Below are 17,674 nucleotides of genomic sequence, written 5' to 3'. Positions count from 1 at the left end.
AAAGGCAACCCTTATCACTATAGCAAAGAATTAATTTATTATTATAGACTCAATACATGTTGAATTAGAATATTTCAGAGGTACCAGGCAGGATCTAAGTGCTAGATATCAGATAAGAGATACCAATCAGAGTTCAATTGAAAGAAAAATTTTATGGAAGAGATGATATTTGGGATGAGTGGTGACCATGTGCTAGACTTTGAGGTTATCAAGATCCTACCTAGTACTTCCCATCATAATTAGTAATTAATTATCACTTATAAACAGAGAAGTTTTCAAAATGTATTCTGAATTTTAGTTTCTTTTTTTCTGTGATTTAAGATGAAGGAACACCACCTCTAAAACTGTACCTAAAAGTAAACTCGCTTTTACAGTGTCTGTGTCAGTTACTAAGTGAGACTTAGTAATAAATATTAAGAGGTATTACTGTGGCCAAGTTTCATGAAAGCTATTGTCTAATTTTAGTAAAAAATTACTAAGTTTCTAAAATTCCTTTTTGCCTTTTAGAAATGGCTTCACAAACCTATTTGAAAATGGAATGTTAATATATAAGAAGCTGGCAGCAGGTTAATACTTAGACTCAGCTTATATTTGTTAGATCGTTTTAGAGCTCTGTTAATTATAACTTGTAAATGCTAATCAGGCTATATTAAGAGGCTAAATAGAAGGTTACAATCTTGCCCTTCTCCACATTTCCATACTCTAAAAGACTAAAATAAACACATCTACATTACACTCAGAATAAAAATAAACACTTCAGAGTCACATAATTGAGAAATACATTTTTAAGTAGGAAACACTGATTAAGATTGTAGTTTTAAAAACACAAAGGTTATTTGTACTTTTGTTTCCTTCTAGGACAGATTTTTTTCATTTTAAATTATGTGAGTCCTGAGATGTTTATCTTTACTCCAGACTACTGCATAAATATTGGTTATATTTTTTTTCTTTAACCAATGCTTAGCTTGCTAAAGTCGTGAGGTATCTCTTGCCATACTTACATGTGGATCTTCAAAATGACAAACTGCAGACTTGTACATTGATAAATCCACACTGAAAAAGAAATTTTTTTAAAAATTTTTTTATTTATTTGACAGAGGTCACAAGTAGGCAGAGAGACGGGGGGAAGCAGGCTCCCTGCTGAGCAGAAAGCCTGAGGTGGGGCTCGATCCCAGTACCCTGGGATCATGACCTGAGCCCAAGGCAGAGGCTTAACCCACTGAGCCACCCAGGTGCCCCTGAAAAAGAAATATTTTAACTTCGTTGTGGATTCTCTCCCACACCACCCTCAAATCTTATTTGAAAATATTATTATGAGGTAGAAAATGAGTTATTATGTATGAAAATCCCTTGGAGTTGTTTTGAAATGCAAAATTTTTTTAAACAATAACTTAATTAAATTTTGGCCTACACTAGCCCCAAACAAACAAAAAATTCTAATTCCCTAATTGTTTCAGATTAGCCTTTATTTATGAGCATTTAAATGATATAGAATTATTGTTTAAACCAGGGGTCATCAAACTATGACCCAGACAAGCAGCCTGTTTTTGCAAATAAAGTTTGATTGGCTCACAGCCACACCTGTTCATTTAGGTATGATCTGTGGCTGATTTTGAGACATAGCGACAGAGCTGAGTAGTTGACAGAAGAGACCAGATGGCCCACAAAGCCTGAACTACTTAGCGTTGCAACCTTTGAGTAATAGTTTGAGGATCCGTATTTTAAGCCATACTGCTCTCTAATGGTTTATTTAAAATAAAATTTATTTGAGAGAGAGAGAGTGTGTGTGAGAGAGAGACAAAAAGTACAGAGGGAGTGGCAGAGGCAGAGGGAGAAGCAGGCTCCCCACCGAGCAGGGAGCGTAATGCGGAACTTGATTCCAGGACCCTGAGATTATGACCTGAGCTCAAGGCAGACACTTAACTGACTGAGCCACCCAGCTGCCCCTATCTGATGGTTTATAATTATAATAAAAAGCATTTACTTAATGAACCTAAAACTAAAATGCAAAAGATGACTTTTCTCTTTGCAAAAGCTTTTCTGTCTGGAGATGGAGAAACTAAAGCTGTGTAAGATGCTATCTATGTTAACCATTCCTTCATCTACTCATTGCTTGCTAGCCTTGTCCTTGCTCAATTTTCATAACTGCAAGTGAAATTTTATTCTTTTTCTATAAATTTGAAAATCACTACATAAAGAAGATGCCATTTCGCCTCCTCTCACTCCCCATCCCCAAAGAATTTGAAATAGAAATGATTTTTCTCTATGATGGGCTTTTTCTCACTGCCTACTTTTTTTTTTAGACATTTTTTTAATTTCTTTTCAGTGTAACAGTATTCATTGTTTTTGCACCTCACCCAGTGTTCCATGCAATACGTGCCCTCCCCAATACCCACCACCTGGTTCCCCCAACCTCCCACCCCCGCCCCTTCAAAACCCTCAGGTTGTTTTTCAGAGTCCATAGTCTCTCATGGTTCTCCTCCCCTTCCAATTTCCCTCAACTCCCTTCTCCTCTCCATCTCCCCATGTCCTCCATGTTATTTGTTATGCTCCACAAATAAGTGAAACCATATGATAATTGACTTTCTCTGCTTGACTTATTTCACTCAGCATAATCTCTTCCAGTCCCGTCCATGTTGCTACAAAAGTTGGGTATTCATCCTTTCTGATGGAGACATAACACTCCATAGTGTATGGACCACATCTTCCTTATCCATTCGTCCATTGAAGGGCATCTTGGTTCTTTCCACAGTTTGGCAACCGTGGCCATTGCTCTCACTACCTACTTTTAATATGCAGTATTAAACAGAGGAACTCCCTTTTCTTTCAAGGACTCTGGTTTCCTGTGGTTGTTCCTAACTTACACATCTCTTTAAATTACGCATAGTATGTGCTTAATTAGTAATTAGTGAGCATAATGGAATTCACTTCCTTGGAGAGGTAACTATAGCCCAAAATTACAGGAAGTGATAGAACAGCTCTCAGAAGTTCACCTTACCTGAAGTAGAAATACATGCTACTTCCGCTCACTTTGAATACAGAGTTGTAGACTTTTAGAATGTTAGACCAGAAGATGTTATGGAGTCTTGGACAGCAGTGGTTCTCAAACTTCAGCAAGATACATGTGAAAAGATATATAACCAATTGTTCTACATAAGCAAAAGATTTTAAGATGATTCACAAATGAAGTTATACAAACGACCAAAGAGGACAAGAGTGTTCAACATCATTAGTCATCAGAGAAGTATAAATTAAAATCCTAATGAGATGTTACCATATAACCATGGAATGGTCAAAATTTAAAAGACTAACAACACCAAGTGTTGGCAAGGTTATGGAGCAACTGGCACTGTCCCGCAATATTGTTGGGAATAAAAATTGGTACAACCACTTTAGAAAACTAACTGGCAGGGGCTTTTTAAAATTAAACATCTACCTACTCTGTGATCCAACAGTTCCATTCTTAGATACTTATTTAAGAGAAGTTAAAACATAGGTCACAAAAAGACCAGTACAATATTTGTAGTTGTTTTATTCATAATAGCTTAAAACTAGAAAGAGCCCAGGTCCATCAATAGGAGAATGAATAAACATTTGATAAATATATCAAGTTTGATATATTAATGTAGTGGAATACTATTCAGCAGCATAAAGAAATGGATTACTGATAAATACTGACTAAAAAATAGCTTCCACAAAGAAGTACATATGGCAGCTCCACTTATGTGAAATTGTAGAACAGGCAAAACTAGACTTCAGTGGAAAAAAGGTCAGAATAGTGGTTGCCTTAAGGATGATGGGATGGGGATTGACTATTGTAAGGAATATTGAGGGATTTAGGGATTGAACAAGGAAAAAGACATCATTGGGCAGGGTTGCAGGAGAAAGGAATTCCCTCATGGCATGAGACCATCTTGAGGCTTGTGGTCAAAGGACCACCAACCAGAAAGGGAAGAGGGCAAGGAAACTCCTGAGGTGAGAAGGATTAGAGAGGATATCCCTGGAGCTCATAGGTCTACAGGATAGAGTTCAGTAGCACCATGGGGAATCTCTGGGTTGGAGAACTCTGATGGGCAGCAGTGACTAGAAGTCTTATCATCACTAGGCTCTATCTTATCAAGGCTAGATCGGGAATAGTTATGGGGCATATGCAAAACAGTCCAGCTACAAATGGCTAAAAATCTGCTCAGCTATTTTTTTTTAAATAATCGGGAGAGTAAAAATATAAGTTTGGGGCCAATATACTTTTTTTTTTAATTTCTTTTCAGCGTAACAGAATTCATTGTTTTTGCACTACACCCAGTGCTCCATGCAATACGTGCCCTCCATAATACCCACCACCTGGCTCCCCCAACCTCCCACCCCCCGCCCCTTCAGAACCCTCAGGTTGTTTTTCAGAGTCCATAGTCTCTCATGGTTCATCTCCCCTTCCAATATACTTTTGAGCTGTTGGTCTCAGCCAGTGATGACGAAATAAACAACCCAGAGCCAATACTTAGAAGCCATCTTCAGCTAAAATACACAACTGAGAAGAGACAAGAGGAAATACTTTGGTGTGATGATAATGTTACTAGTTTGATAAAGTTTAAGACTGTGCAGGTAAAGTATTTGTTAAAACTCAGTGAATATACACCTAAGATTTCTGCATTTCATTGTACACTCATTTTTTTAAATTATAAGCAAATATTGAACTTTAGTTAATGATGTTCATGGCAAAGTATTTAAGGTGAAATGAACTGCTATATACAGTTTACACTGAAATGCCAAAAATGGAATGGATTATTGAATAGATAGAAGGACAGATAGTTGGATGCATATATGATAAAGTGAGTGCAGTGAAATTTTAATGGTAAAATCCAGGTTGGGGTATACATGTGTTTATTATAAAACGTACAACTTGGTTCTGTATTTGAAAATTTTCATAATGAGATGTAAAAGACCACAGTGTAGAGAAAGACTGAGGTACCAATTAGGAAACTATGCCATTGCATTAAAAAAGATACAGAGAGCTTTATATTTCTTGGCCAACTAGAAGCTATAATTTTATAGAACTCGATCCTATATTTGATCATTTGACTAAAAATCTGTTGTGTTTCATCTGTTACAGGGAAAGTCCTTCTGCCTGTGTGGATACATGTACATTTCTGTCCTCATTTGTGTGCTCCAGTAGGACTCTGCTAATTGATGGCCGGGTAGAACTCAAAAGAGGCCTGCAGAGGCAGGAGCGGCATCTTTTCCTGTTCAATGATCTGTTTGTTGTGGCCAAAATCAAGTAAGTATACTGTAAACCCTCTCCCAGTTTATAAAATTGCATTCCCACTAACAAAGATAACCCTTCTGCTCAGTGCTTACTGTAAAGAATGTCTGGCCTCTGTTACCATAACTAGTATCTGAAGTAAGTTTAATAGTTTTGTTTTGTTTTATTTTTGCAAAAAAAAAAAAAAAAAAAAAAGTTTCGGTTGTTTTTTTATTCAATAAGTGTTCATTTAGGTCCCACTATGGCCATGTTCTGAAAACATATAGGGGATACAGTACAGGATGTGATGGGTATTGTCCCTGCTTTTTTGGCCTCTTTATTTTAACATGTGGGAGAAATTACAGATTGTGATTAGTGCTATGAAGAAAATTGGGGGCAGGGTGAAATAAAATATGGGATATATGTTAGGTAGCCGTAGTTGAGGAGGAAAAATCATTGAAGACTGAAAAGCAACCAGCCATTCAGATATTAGGAGGGTGAGCATTCTAGGCAGAGGGAAGAGCAGACCCAAAGGTGGTAGGAAAGCTTGGTCCTTTGAAGGAGCTAAAGGAAAGCTTCTGTAACTGGAGCATAATGAGCAGGAGAGGAATATGAATTGAGGTTGGAGAAATAGACAAGTTTCAGGTTACCAGGACCTTGTCAGCTGTGTAATCTATTCCCATGTAACAAATTACCCCAAAACCACAGTTTATAACTGCAAACATCTCATACACAGGAACATGCATCCGTACGGAGGAATCTCATGCTGAGAAGTGGCTTTGCCGTGGTTCTGACTGCTCGTGAGGCTGCAGTCAAGCTGTTGACCGGGTTGTAATCATCATACAGCTTGACTGACGCTCGCGAATTCACCTCTCTGCTCCCTCATATGGACGCTGGCAGGCCTCCATCCCTCCCTGGCTGTTGGCCAGACCTGGTGGCTCCTCCCCACAGGGGTGTCCTTCCCAGGGCTGCTCATAACATGGGATTGCTTCGTCCAAACTGGAAGATCCAAGAATGTGAGATGGAGCGTAGGCAGGCGAGAGAACACCCCAGACAGAAGCCACAGCCTTCATAACCTGATTTTGCAGGCGGCATACCATCATTTCTGACATATGCTATTGGCCACCCGGACCAGCCTTAGTGCAGCAGGGAAGACAACTATGCAAGGGTGCAAATATCAGGAGATCGCTGGGGGCCGTCTTGGAGGCCAAGTACAGCAGAGGCTATGTTAAGGAGTTGGGATTTTATTCAAAGGGATTTTAATTAGGGGAATACTGTAATGAAGTTCATATTTTTAAGATCTTGTTTCTTGCTCTGAGAGGTAATGGATTAGAGAGTAGGCAAGAGTAGAGAAACAAGGAGACTGGGCAGGAGGGTAGAGTAGTCCCAGTGAAACACAATGAGGGCTTTATCTGGGGAAGGGGCAGTTCAGTGAAGGAGACACACATATTTGGAATATACTCGAGAGGTAACCAAAAGAATTTACTTTCCTCTCAGTACTAAATGCCTGTGTATTTAACTCTCTGCTTAGAACATGGTGGTTGCTCCTTGTTCCATCCCCCCACTCTCATGGTTTATCAAACCCAGTAGAAGATAAAAGTATTTTAATAAATCCAGTACCATCAAAGGGATTTTTAATCACTAGAGAATAGTAAATACTTTTTTTGGCTATCTTCACTCACACACCTAAGTCATACCATGCCATAAATAAGACATGGCCACAGCTAAATTCTAATTTTGCAAAGCAGTATAAATTTAGTATGACTGGGGTGAATAATGGTAAAGACCTCACAGTTATTTGGATCTTATTGTATTTTAAGTATTTTTCTAGAGACTAACCTGCATAGCTGTTCTATCAGGCAGATACTATTTTTCTCTTGTTACAGAAGAAATTGATACTCAGAGAAGTTAAATTATTTGACTAAGATCCCAAAGGTAGTCATTAGTTGAGCCCACATTTGAACATGGGTCCATCTTACTTCAAAATCTGCTGTCTCTGTTACCCCTTTTCCAAAGAATTTCACAGAAAATTCCTCCACAGGAAGTATTTGTTTCTTTTATAACAGTATAGTCTTGTGCGATGAGTAGAAGTTCTTAACTAATAAGAAACAGTATTTCAGTTCTTTTTTAAAATTTTTTAAAGATTTGTTTATTTATTTATTTGACAGACAGAGATCACAAGTAGGCAAAGAGGCAGGCAGAGAGAGAGAGGGAAGCAGGCTCCTTGCTGAGCAGAGAGCCCAATGCGGGGCTCGATCCTAGGACCCTGGGATCATGACCTGAGCCGAAGGCAGAGGCTTTAGCCCACTGAGCCACCCAGGTGCCCTTAGTATTTCAGTTCTTTAATAAATACCCAGAAGTGGGATTTCTGGATTATATAATATTTCTGTTCTTAATTTTTTAAAAGATTTTATTTATTCATTTTGCAGAAAGTGACACAGCAAGAGAGGGAACACAAGCATGGGGACTGGGAGAGAGAGAAGCAGGCTTCCTGCCAAGAAGGAAGCCCAATGCAGGTCTTGATCCAAGACACTGGGATCATGACCCGAGCTAAGGCAGACGCTCAGTGGCCGAGCCACCCAGATGCCCCTCTGTTTTTAGTTTTTTGAGAAACCTCCATATTGTTGTCCTAGTGGCTGCCCCATTTTACATTCGCACCAACAGTGTGCAAGGGCTCCAATTCCTTTATGTCCTTACCAATACTCGTTGCCTTTTTGGCTTTTTTGCTCTGTTTGGGGGTTCTTTTTTTAAATAACAGCCATTCTGACAGTGTGAAGTGATATCTTAAGTTTTAACAGCATTGGTAAGATTGAAATCTTTTCCAACCACGATGGAATGAAACTCAAAATCAGGCAAAGCTTTAAACATGTTTCAGGAGAACTAGTTCCCTGTAATGTCTTCCCTATCACTTCTCACCCTTTGATAGAGGATTGGGTTGTACCCTTGATCATTAATTTGTTGAAATGATGTGAGAGCTTAATCATGTACTTGGTGAACAGATTCACTGCACTAAGTTCAATATTTCTTTGGCTCACCTTCAGGCTCCATTTAGAAACTGCTTTCAGTCTTTAGGTTGATGGCATGGAAATAAATTCAAGTGGGATAACAAATTACTAGCTGTCCCATATTTATTTAGTGAAACTAAGGGGATTTTAGTGAGTGAGCTAGTACAAAAGGTTTTCAATTTTTGGCTTTTATTGGCTAAGGTATCTTACTCACTTTGCGCTTAAGTTGACAGTGTTTACCTAAAATTCTGTTGCGTTTATTGTCCTTCTTTTCCGTATTTCATTAGAATAAGTATTACAACTGAATGGGAACTTTGTGACCAATTTTGATATTCACTAGAAAGCTAAATAAAAGGCTATTTTTCCAGTAGAAGTATGGCTTTTCATCTTTCAAGATAATGTTTTAAAACTTTAAAGTATTTAGAAAGAAATTAGTATTCTATCAGTAATTATAGAGCAACCATTTGTAATTTACTGAAAGGAAATGACTATTCATTATTAGTAGAATTATCATCAAACGCTTGTGGAATATACTACTTCAAACATACTTAGTAAAACATCTCTGTCTTCAAGTGCAGGGAAATCTCCCTAGAATCCTGTATATTTCAACAGTTCACTGGGATTCCTTCTAGTATAATGATGGGAACATAGGAAAACAAGGAAATAGATCCTCATCTTAACAAATTTGTAGTAAGGAACTACATTGTGGAAATAAAGAATTACTTTTTGGGTTGTTATTTTGGTTTTTTTTTTTTTTCAGCCAGTTCACGTTAGATTCAAACTTTTAAATTTCTGTTAGAATAGTCTAATACTATTAGGAGTTGTGTGAAAAATATGAAGAAACACACTATGATACCAGGACTAAATGTAAAATTTTATTTAATACTGGTTTCAAGTATTTTGAAGCTACTCTATTTATCTTTGTGGGCATAAGTGTTTGTGAGGTTCCTGTCCACCTGCATAGTAAGCAGTTTCATCAGAAAGCCTTATAGGTACAGAGAGAGAAAAGTAAGACTGGGGGCACCTGGCCGACTCAGTCAGAAGGGCATCCAACTTTTGATCTCCGGGGTCAGGAGTTCGAGCCCCATGTTGGGTAGAAATTACTCAGATAAATAAAACTTAAATAAGGCTGGAAATAGAAAAACTGAAGGGAACTTCTTGGTAAGATGCTTCCATCCAGATGCTGTACAAGACCGACAATATCCAGTGCTTTTTACAGACATGCAGTAGTTCAGAGCAAGAAATAAGCTCAGAATTCAACACTGTTCAAGTTAGAGTCTAGCTATGCTAGCTCAGCTGTTTGACTCTTGGCAAGTTGCTTAGCTACATCTCTCCATGGCTCCATTTCTTTATCTATAAAGTAAGGATTAAACTAAATAATGTCTGTAAAGTGTTTACCACAATGACTGACTGGCACATGGGAAGTTCTTAGTAAATATGAGCCAATACAAGCAAAGTGATTGTTTACACATTGAGATTAACTTCTTGTATCAGGAGATGAATGATCTTGATGCTTCATTGATCTAGGGAAAGAATCATTACAGTGACTTCTTTCCAGGGCAGTAAATGTGAGAAGTTCCCACCTGTTATGTGAAGTATCTGATACAGAGAGAGACCCACATTAGGAAACACAAACTGTGTAAAAAGAGAAATGGGAACATACCTTTCTTTCCAAAAGATTTGTAGTTTCTGTTTTATATTACCTAAATAGGCACTTTCAAAAAATAAGATTTTTTAACCAAAAAATACAAAGGAATAAAATTTTATCTTCAATTGAGTCTGTTTCATTTTGAAAAATCTAAAGATTCATAGCAACAGGATGAAGAAAGAAACCTAGACATCTTTAGAGCCACAAGGCTCTTTCCTATCACACTTAAACAGTAAGTGTGCCCTACAGGAAGTATAAATGAAGCTTCGAATCTAGACTATCCTTCCTGTGTAGTTCCTGCATGATCCTTTTTCATTTTATAGATCCTTCTAAAGAGTTCTGACTTTAAATATTCCATGAAGGAGTTTAGGACTACTCCCATCTGAATTATCTTTGATTTCATATTAACTTTTTCTGTTTCCACAAATGATTCTGAATGGTAGGAAGTGTGCAAGTTTCCCTGAGCATTCTCTTTATCTTTCCCAGTGCCTTCTAACTCACTCACTCTCGGATCCATTGTGAGCATTAAATCTGTGAATTTAGGTCAAGGGGTAATGGTGGTTTCAATATCGGGTTCTAAGGGAGATTAGGTAGAAATTGTCAAAAAGCAATTTCATTGCCAACTTAAAGTTGGTCACCCTCTGGGTCCTTGGAGATAAATATTAAGTGTGTTAACTCCACTGAAGTATAATACTTTCTGTTGGTTTTTTTTTTTTCCCCAGTCTAGGTTAGGGTCTGTTTTTTGGCTATAGTTTTTAATTGTAGTCAGAATATAAGAGAAAATGATATGAACAAAGTCTTAAGAAAGGAAATTAAAACTTTGCTTGTAAAGACAAGAAAATGTTGTACCCATTCAGTGGGAAATACATTGAAAATTTCTCTAATTAATTCCAGAAAATATTTTTTTAAGTGCATCTATCTCTCTTAAGGTGAAAATTTTATAAATATTTTCATAAATAATGTGTACTTTAATCTTTTGTTCAGCCACTCAAACTTTTTTGGAGTAGGCACATTAAAAATAATAAATGAAATTTTTAGAGCAGCAGTAAATTTAAAATTTATTATAATTGTAAATTCCAAATACAATGCTCAACATAGAAAAATAAAGTAGGCGGTGTATGGCTATTTGCTGCCCATAGACACAAGCGTGAGGACTAATATACCAAATGTATCAAAGGCCATTTTGGGCCAAAGGTAACCAATCGACCTACAGTTTCCTGTAGTAAGCACTGAAGTTACAAACAATGAATAAGACATTCTTGGCCCATTATTAGTGGAAACTGTCCTTTATCACAAGTACAGAAGCTCTCATAAAATTTCAGAAACAAAATAACAAGAAGTCCTATCTGGTTTTTATCTTTTTAGATATAACAACAACTTTAAAATAAAAAATAAAATAAAACTAAGTGACATGTGGACAGCAAGTTGTGTGGATGAAGTGGGAGAAGGCAACACCAATGCCCTGAAATCCTTTGTCTTGGGCTGGCCCACTGTGAACTTCGTGGCCACTTTCAGGTAAGAACCAGAGCTGTGCCTGCATTGACATGTTAAATACAGTCAACGAGGTGATTTCTAGGATGGAAAGAAAAAGGTCAATCAAATCTTGTTCTGATTTTTTAAAGGAAAATATTATATTCTGATTGAGTTATTCTGAAATCAGTAACTCATCTTTCAACATACCCCAATAGGCCTTGTTTTTCCCCAGGAACTTCTCATTAAAGTATGTGGAGAGTAATGGTAAATACTGAGAACGTTGGAGTTGTTTATCTTGGTCTAACCAGTAATTTTTAAAGGGGCTCTGCTAAAGCACCTAGGGCCTGTGGAAGAGGAATGGGGTAGTCAAAGCTCTGGGGCCGCCACCCTTTCAAGCCTCCCCTTCCCTCATGTTCACATACCGCTTTACCTAGAGAGCTTTCAAATTGGTCTTTTCAACCCAATGAAATAGACTTTTACTGAAAAATTTTATAAAATAGTCCAATTAAGTTTAAATAACTGTTTTATACTCCCAAAATTTTTTTAGATTATCTATTTATTTATTTGAGAGCCAGAACAAGAGGAGGGGGGAGCAGAGGGAAAGGGAGAAAAGACTCTACGCAGACTCCCTGCTGAGCATGGAGATACCTGTCCCCTGCCCCCACCCAATGTGGGTCTCCATTCCATGACCCTGATATCATGACCCAAGCCAAAATCAAAAGCCAGACACTTAACAAACTGAGCCACCAAGGCACCCCTAAACTCCCAAATTTCCTAAAGAAGTGGTTTTTAAATATAGACATAAAGTTAATGCCATAAAATAATGGGGTGCCTGAACTGAACATCAGGGTTTCATAGAGACTCTTATCCTGAACATGCTAAATTGGCACTTCTCAGGTCAGGATGAGCATATCAAAATTTACACTTGTGATTTTGAACAGGTACATGCTCAAGTCCAATGTTTGTTTTACACTTAAGGAGTTGGGAGTTCACATGCACATGTTTTTCTTTCAATTTCTGCTTCCCCACTACCACTAGACACCCCAGGCATCATTCTAAGTAACTAAATAACCAAATTTTTCTAAATAACCAAAATTTTCCAAACTATTAATCTTCTTATTGTTTTTTAAGATTTTTTAAAATTTATTTGACAGACAGAGATCACAAGTAGGCAGAGAGTCAGGCAGAGAGAGGGAAGCAGGCTCCCCGCTGAGCAGAGAACAGGGATCATGACCTGAGCCAAAGGTAGAGGCTTAACGCACTGAGCCACCCAGGCACCCCCAAACTATTAATCTTCTAATAAAAACAGACATATCATTAAATTCTATTATGCATTATTGGCCCACCACAAGATTTTAAGAACTTGTTTGGAAGAACTATATTTTTGTATTGTTCTCTGCATATCTCATTTTCCATGACAGATTTCTCCAGATAATATCATTTTCTGTTGCTTGATCTCCTTGGCGTTACAGGTGAAAGGAAGTAAGGGGAAAAACCACATGATGTCCTTTATTATTTGTCTTTTCTTTAGTGGGAGAATGGCAGGAGGGGCCGTGTGGGGAGGGAAAGAGAGAATCCTGTAGCAGAATCCCTGCTGAGTGTGGAGCCTGATGCAGGGCTGGATCTCACAACCCTAAAATCATGAATTGAGCCAAAATCAGTACTTAACCACCTGAGGCCCTTAACTACCTGAGTCTGATATCTTTAATTAAGGAGTTTCCATTTAACTTGTTTTAAGAAGTGAAAACGATGTGGAAAGAAGTTTTACACACATTGTATTCTTTAAAAAAATAGTACTCTAACCAGATGATTAAGGTTAATTATACTCCTCAATAGAATGTGAGAAGAGCACCTTTGTGTTATTCCTCCTCAAAACCCATAACCCCAGTCCAAACATGAGAGAAACTTCAAACAAACCCAAACTAAAGGATATTCTATAGGTTAAACTGACCAGTACTCCTCCAGATTATCATGGTTTAAAAAAAAAAAAAAAAAAAAAAAAAACAGAAAAACAAAACAGGAAAAGACTTAGAAACTGTTCTAGACCAATCTCTAAAGAGACATGATAACTCAAGGCAATGTGTTATCCTGGGTTGGAATCTAGGATAGAAAAAGGACATTAATGGAAAAACGCAAAAGTCTGAAGAGTCAAGAATGTGATTAATAGTAATGTACCAATATTGACTTCTTAGTTTGACAAGTGTGCCATTGGAAGAGGATTATTTCAGGAAGGTAAAAGGTATACCAGAGATCTCTATATTATCTTAGCAAATTCCTGAAAGTCTCAACTTACTTCACATTTAAAAGATTATTTTAAAAAACAAAGTTGTGCTGAAGAGTTTTGGTATGGCAGAGTAAGGCCTTAACAGACTAACCACCGTATAGATAGCAAGTGTAAACTCTGAACAAAATTCAAACAGCAACAACCACATAAAGGTTCTACAAAGTGAACACAAGTTGGCAGATTTTGGAGAGGAATTGAGACTTGGACGGAGACACCAGCAGAGGTGAGTTTCCTGTGTTTAAGCCATTGGCCCAAGGGCAGGCTACAGTCATATCATTGTGCAGGGCAGCTAAACTGACAGAAACCCCCAGTCTTTCTGGCCAAACAACCAGACTGCAGGGTCTGAGTCAACCACAGCCACAGGAAAGTTAGGGGGGAAATATCAGAAAAGGAGAGTATCAAAGGAGGGAAACCCCAGATTTTGTATATAGATTCTACCCACATGTGAGACTGATTGCTGGAGACATGCATGGAGTAGACTCAAAGCAACTTGAAGCTAACACTAAAGGAACTGAAGCAAAAATGTTGACCCTGCAAATGTAACAGCACTCAGTCTGCAAACAAAATATTCACAATGTCCAGAATACAATCTAAAATTTCCTCACATACAAAGAACCAGAAAAGATAATCAATAGAGGCCAATCCTGTTGGAACTCTTAGAAAAGAACTTTAAACCAACTTTTTTAATCGTGCTCACTAGGTAAAAGGAAAAGCCAACTGAAATGAATGGAAAGATATCTCAGTAGAGAAATAGAAGATATTTTAAAAAGCCCAAATGAAAATATTAGAACTGAAAACTGCAGTATCTTAAATTTTATGTCTCTCTTTCTCTCTCTCTCTCTCTCTCTCTCTCTCTATATATATATATATATATATATATATAGCTCTTTAATTGCAGAATGGAAATGAAAGATGAAGGAGTCAGTGAATTTGAAGATAGATCAATACAGATTATCCAATCAGAAGAATAGAGAAAACAGACTTTTTTTTTTTTAATTTATGTACTTCTCTATTTGAGAGAGAGAGAGGCAGAGGAAGAGTGAGAGAGATCATCTTAAACAGGTCCCACATCCAGCACAGAGCCCAGCTTATGGCTTGATCTCATGACCCTGATACCTGAGCCAAAATTTTCAAAATTAAGAGTCAGATGCTTAACTAAATGACCCAGGCACCTCAAAACAGACAACTTTAATTCAAAATGCATCAGAGACTTGTTAGAAAATACCAAAAGATATAATATACATGTAACTAGAACTCCAGAAGTGGAGAGAGAGGGAATAGGACAGAATTTTTGAAGAAATAATAGTCTGAAAATCTCCCAAGCTTAGTGATTTACATGTATAGATTTAGTAAGCTCAGTGAACTCCAAATAAGAGTATGAAGAAAATTTCACTTAGTCGTGTTACAAATGCTATAAACCAAAGATAAGAGAAAATCTTAAAAGTAGCCAGAGAAAAACAGCACATTACATATAGGAGAACAATGATTTGTATCATCATGGCTTTTTCATCAGAAACTATGGCAATTTCAGAAGATAGTGGAATGGCATCTTTATTTAAAAGTGTTAAAAGAAAAAAACTTTGAACTTAGACTACTATATCCAGCAAAGATAGCCTTCAATAATTAAAATTAAATAAAGATTTTTTTAAACTCTAAGAATTTATTCCATCAGAAATTTGCTACCCCCCCCCCAAAAAAGAAAAAAAAGCAGACAGGTTTTTTAAGGAAGGAGGCGTTGAAGAACATCAGAAATGGTATATATCAGTCAACATTAAGAAAAATCTAGGCCACAATCAGTTTAAAATGCCATCAGGATAGCAGCTCAAGAAGCAGGTTCTCCTAGCCAGTCACTACAATATCTATAAAGAAACCAAAAATGTAAAGGACTAATAGCTTTGAAATCTAAGACTGAAAACTGTCACAGTCAGTGAGAAATTCCCGATTGTGTTGAGGGGAAAACATAAGAGACTACATAGATCAGTCTCAATGGGTTAACCTGACACACTTCATAAGTTGTTTATTTTCAAAGGAATGCATGCTGTTTATTCAAACAATAGAACACTATACAGCAATGAGAATGAACAGTCTAAAACCACATACGGTAATATGGGGAAGTCTCATAAACATAGTGTTGGATGAAAGAAGCCAGACACAAAATAGTACATACTGTCTGTTTACATTTATAATAACGAAAACATAACCATCCTGTTCTGTTAGAAGTCAGGATAGTGGGGGAGGGGGGTGCTGGGTGGCTCAGTGGGTTAAAGCCTCTGCCTTCGGCTCAGGTCATGATCCCAGGGTCCTGGAATCAAGTTCCACATTAGGCTCTCTGCTCAGCGGGGAGCCTGCTTCCCCCTCTCTCTCTGCCTGCCTCTCTGCCTACTTGTGATCTCTGTCTGTCAAATAAATAAATAAAATCTTTAAAAAAAAAAAAAAAAGACGAAGAAGTCAGGATAGTGGGAATTAGTGCCTGAAAAGGAGCACAAGCAGTCCTTCCGAGGTGATTTTCTGTTTCATAACCTGAGCTTTAGTCACATGGGTGTGTTCAATTTGTGAAAAATGCTCAGGCTGTACACTTAAGCATTATACAACTTTTCTGTGTATCTTACATGTCAATAAAAGTTTAAAAAATATTAAGTGTTTTAAAGAGCCAATTTCTTTAACTGCTTTGAAGAAAGTTCACAGGTCCAAAGAAAACTCACCTATTTTTCAACACAGTTTTTTGCCAAATAAATCCAAGATTTGATACAAATGAACCTGGAAAATCTTCTGTTTGGGAAGGGTGAATATATTAGAAGTTTATAAGGAACTGTGGAAGGTGAAAATTGGATGGTCAGTAAAAGCGATGTAGTGTACTTTCAGATGCCCAATCCTGGGAGTTGTGTCTGGGGAAAATTGCTAAGCAACAGACTTAGAAACAAATTACAAATACTTGTTAAGTGTATTTTTCTGGAACAAGAAAATAATAAGAATTTCCATCTTGTTGAGATTAGAAATATGGTTTAAAACTGAGTTCAAGACCATATAGAAATAAATACTGAAATATTTTCAAGTTTAAGAATTAAATGTAGCCATAACTTCAGAAAAATTATCACTAGTGATTTAGTTGTAAATGAGTTGATCTTAAAAGACTGTAGTAATTAAGAAAAGCTAAAATCTAACCAAGTTGAAATCAAAAAAGCTATTAATGAGGTGCAATCAAAAATGGAGGCTCTCACTGCTAGGATAAATGAGGCAGAAGAAAGAATTAGTGATATAGAAGACCAAATGACAGAGAATAAAGAAGCTGATCAAAAGAGGGACAAACAGCTACTGGACCACGAGGGGAGAATTCGAGAGATAAGTGACACCATAAGACGAAACAACATTAGAATAATTGGGATTCCAGAAGAAGAAGAAAGTGAGAGGGGAGCAGAAGGTATCCTGGAGAGAATTATTGGGGAGAATTTCCCCAATATGGCAAAGGGAACGAGCATCAAAATTCAGGAGGTTCAGAGAATGCCCCTCAAAATCAATAAGAATAGGCCCACACCCCGTCACCTAATAGTAAAATTTACAAGTCTCAATGACAAAGAGAAAATCCTGAAAGCAGCCCGGGAAAAGAAGTCTGTAACATACAATGGTAAAAATATTAGATTGGCAGCTGACTTATCCACAGAGACCTGGCAGGCCAGAAAGAGCTGGCATGATATTTTCAGAGCACTAAACGAGAAAAACATGCAGCCAAGAATACTATATCCAGCTAGGCTATCATTGAAAATAGAAGGAGAGATTAAAAGCTTCCAGGACAAACAACAACTGAAAGAATTTGCAAATACCAAACCAGCTCTACAGGAAATCTTGAAAGGGGTCCTCTAAGCAAAGAGAGAGCCTACAAGTGGTAGATCAGAAAGGAACAGAGACCATATACAGTAACAGTCACCTTACAGGCAATACAATGGCACTAAATTCATATCTCTCAATAGTTACCCTGAATGTGAATGGGCTAAATGCCCCTGTCAAAAGACACAGGGTATCAGAATGGATAA

The 17,674-nt window shown here is 37.4% G+C and overlaps 1 protein-coding gene across 4 annotated transcripts in view; it reads left to right on the top strand.

Moving 5' to 3' along the window:
- The window catches only part of ARHGAP20 (Rho GTPase activating protein 20), a 134,699-nt gene that overhangs the window by 74,096 nt on the left and 42,929 nt on the right, over positions 1–17,674 (top strand). For all 4 annotated transcript variants that reach the window (XM_004749769.3, XM_004749768.3, XM_013054811.1 and 1 more), the window contains 2 exons: positions 5,108–5,272; positions 11,255–11,404. In XM_004749769.3, the coding sequence (XP_004749826.1) occupies positions 5,108–5,272; positions 11,255–11,404 (315 nt within the window). The remainder of the gene's footprint in view (positions 1–5,107; positions 5,273–11,254; positions 11,405–17,674) is intronic.

The sequence above is a fragment of the Mustela putorius genome, unplaced genomic scaffold (genome assembly GCF_011764305.1).
Source record: "Mustela putorius furo isolate JIRA1106 unplaced genomic scaffold, ASM1176430v1.1 tig00000198_pilon_pilon_pilon, whole genome shotgun sequence".
NCBI classification, from domain to species: Eukaryota; Metazoa; Chordata; class Mammalia; order Carnivora; family Mustelidae; genus Mustela; species Mustela putorius.
The sequence above is the reverse complement of the archived record's forward strand: the minus strand, read 5'-3'. Positions and strand labels throughout refer to the sequence as shown.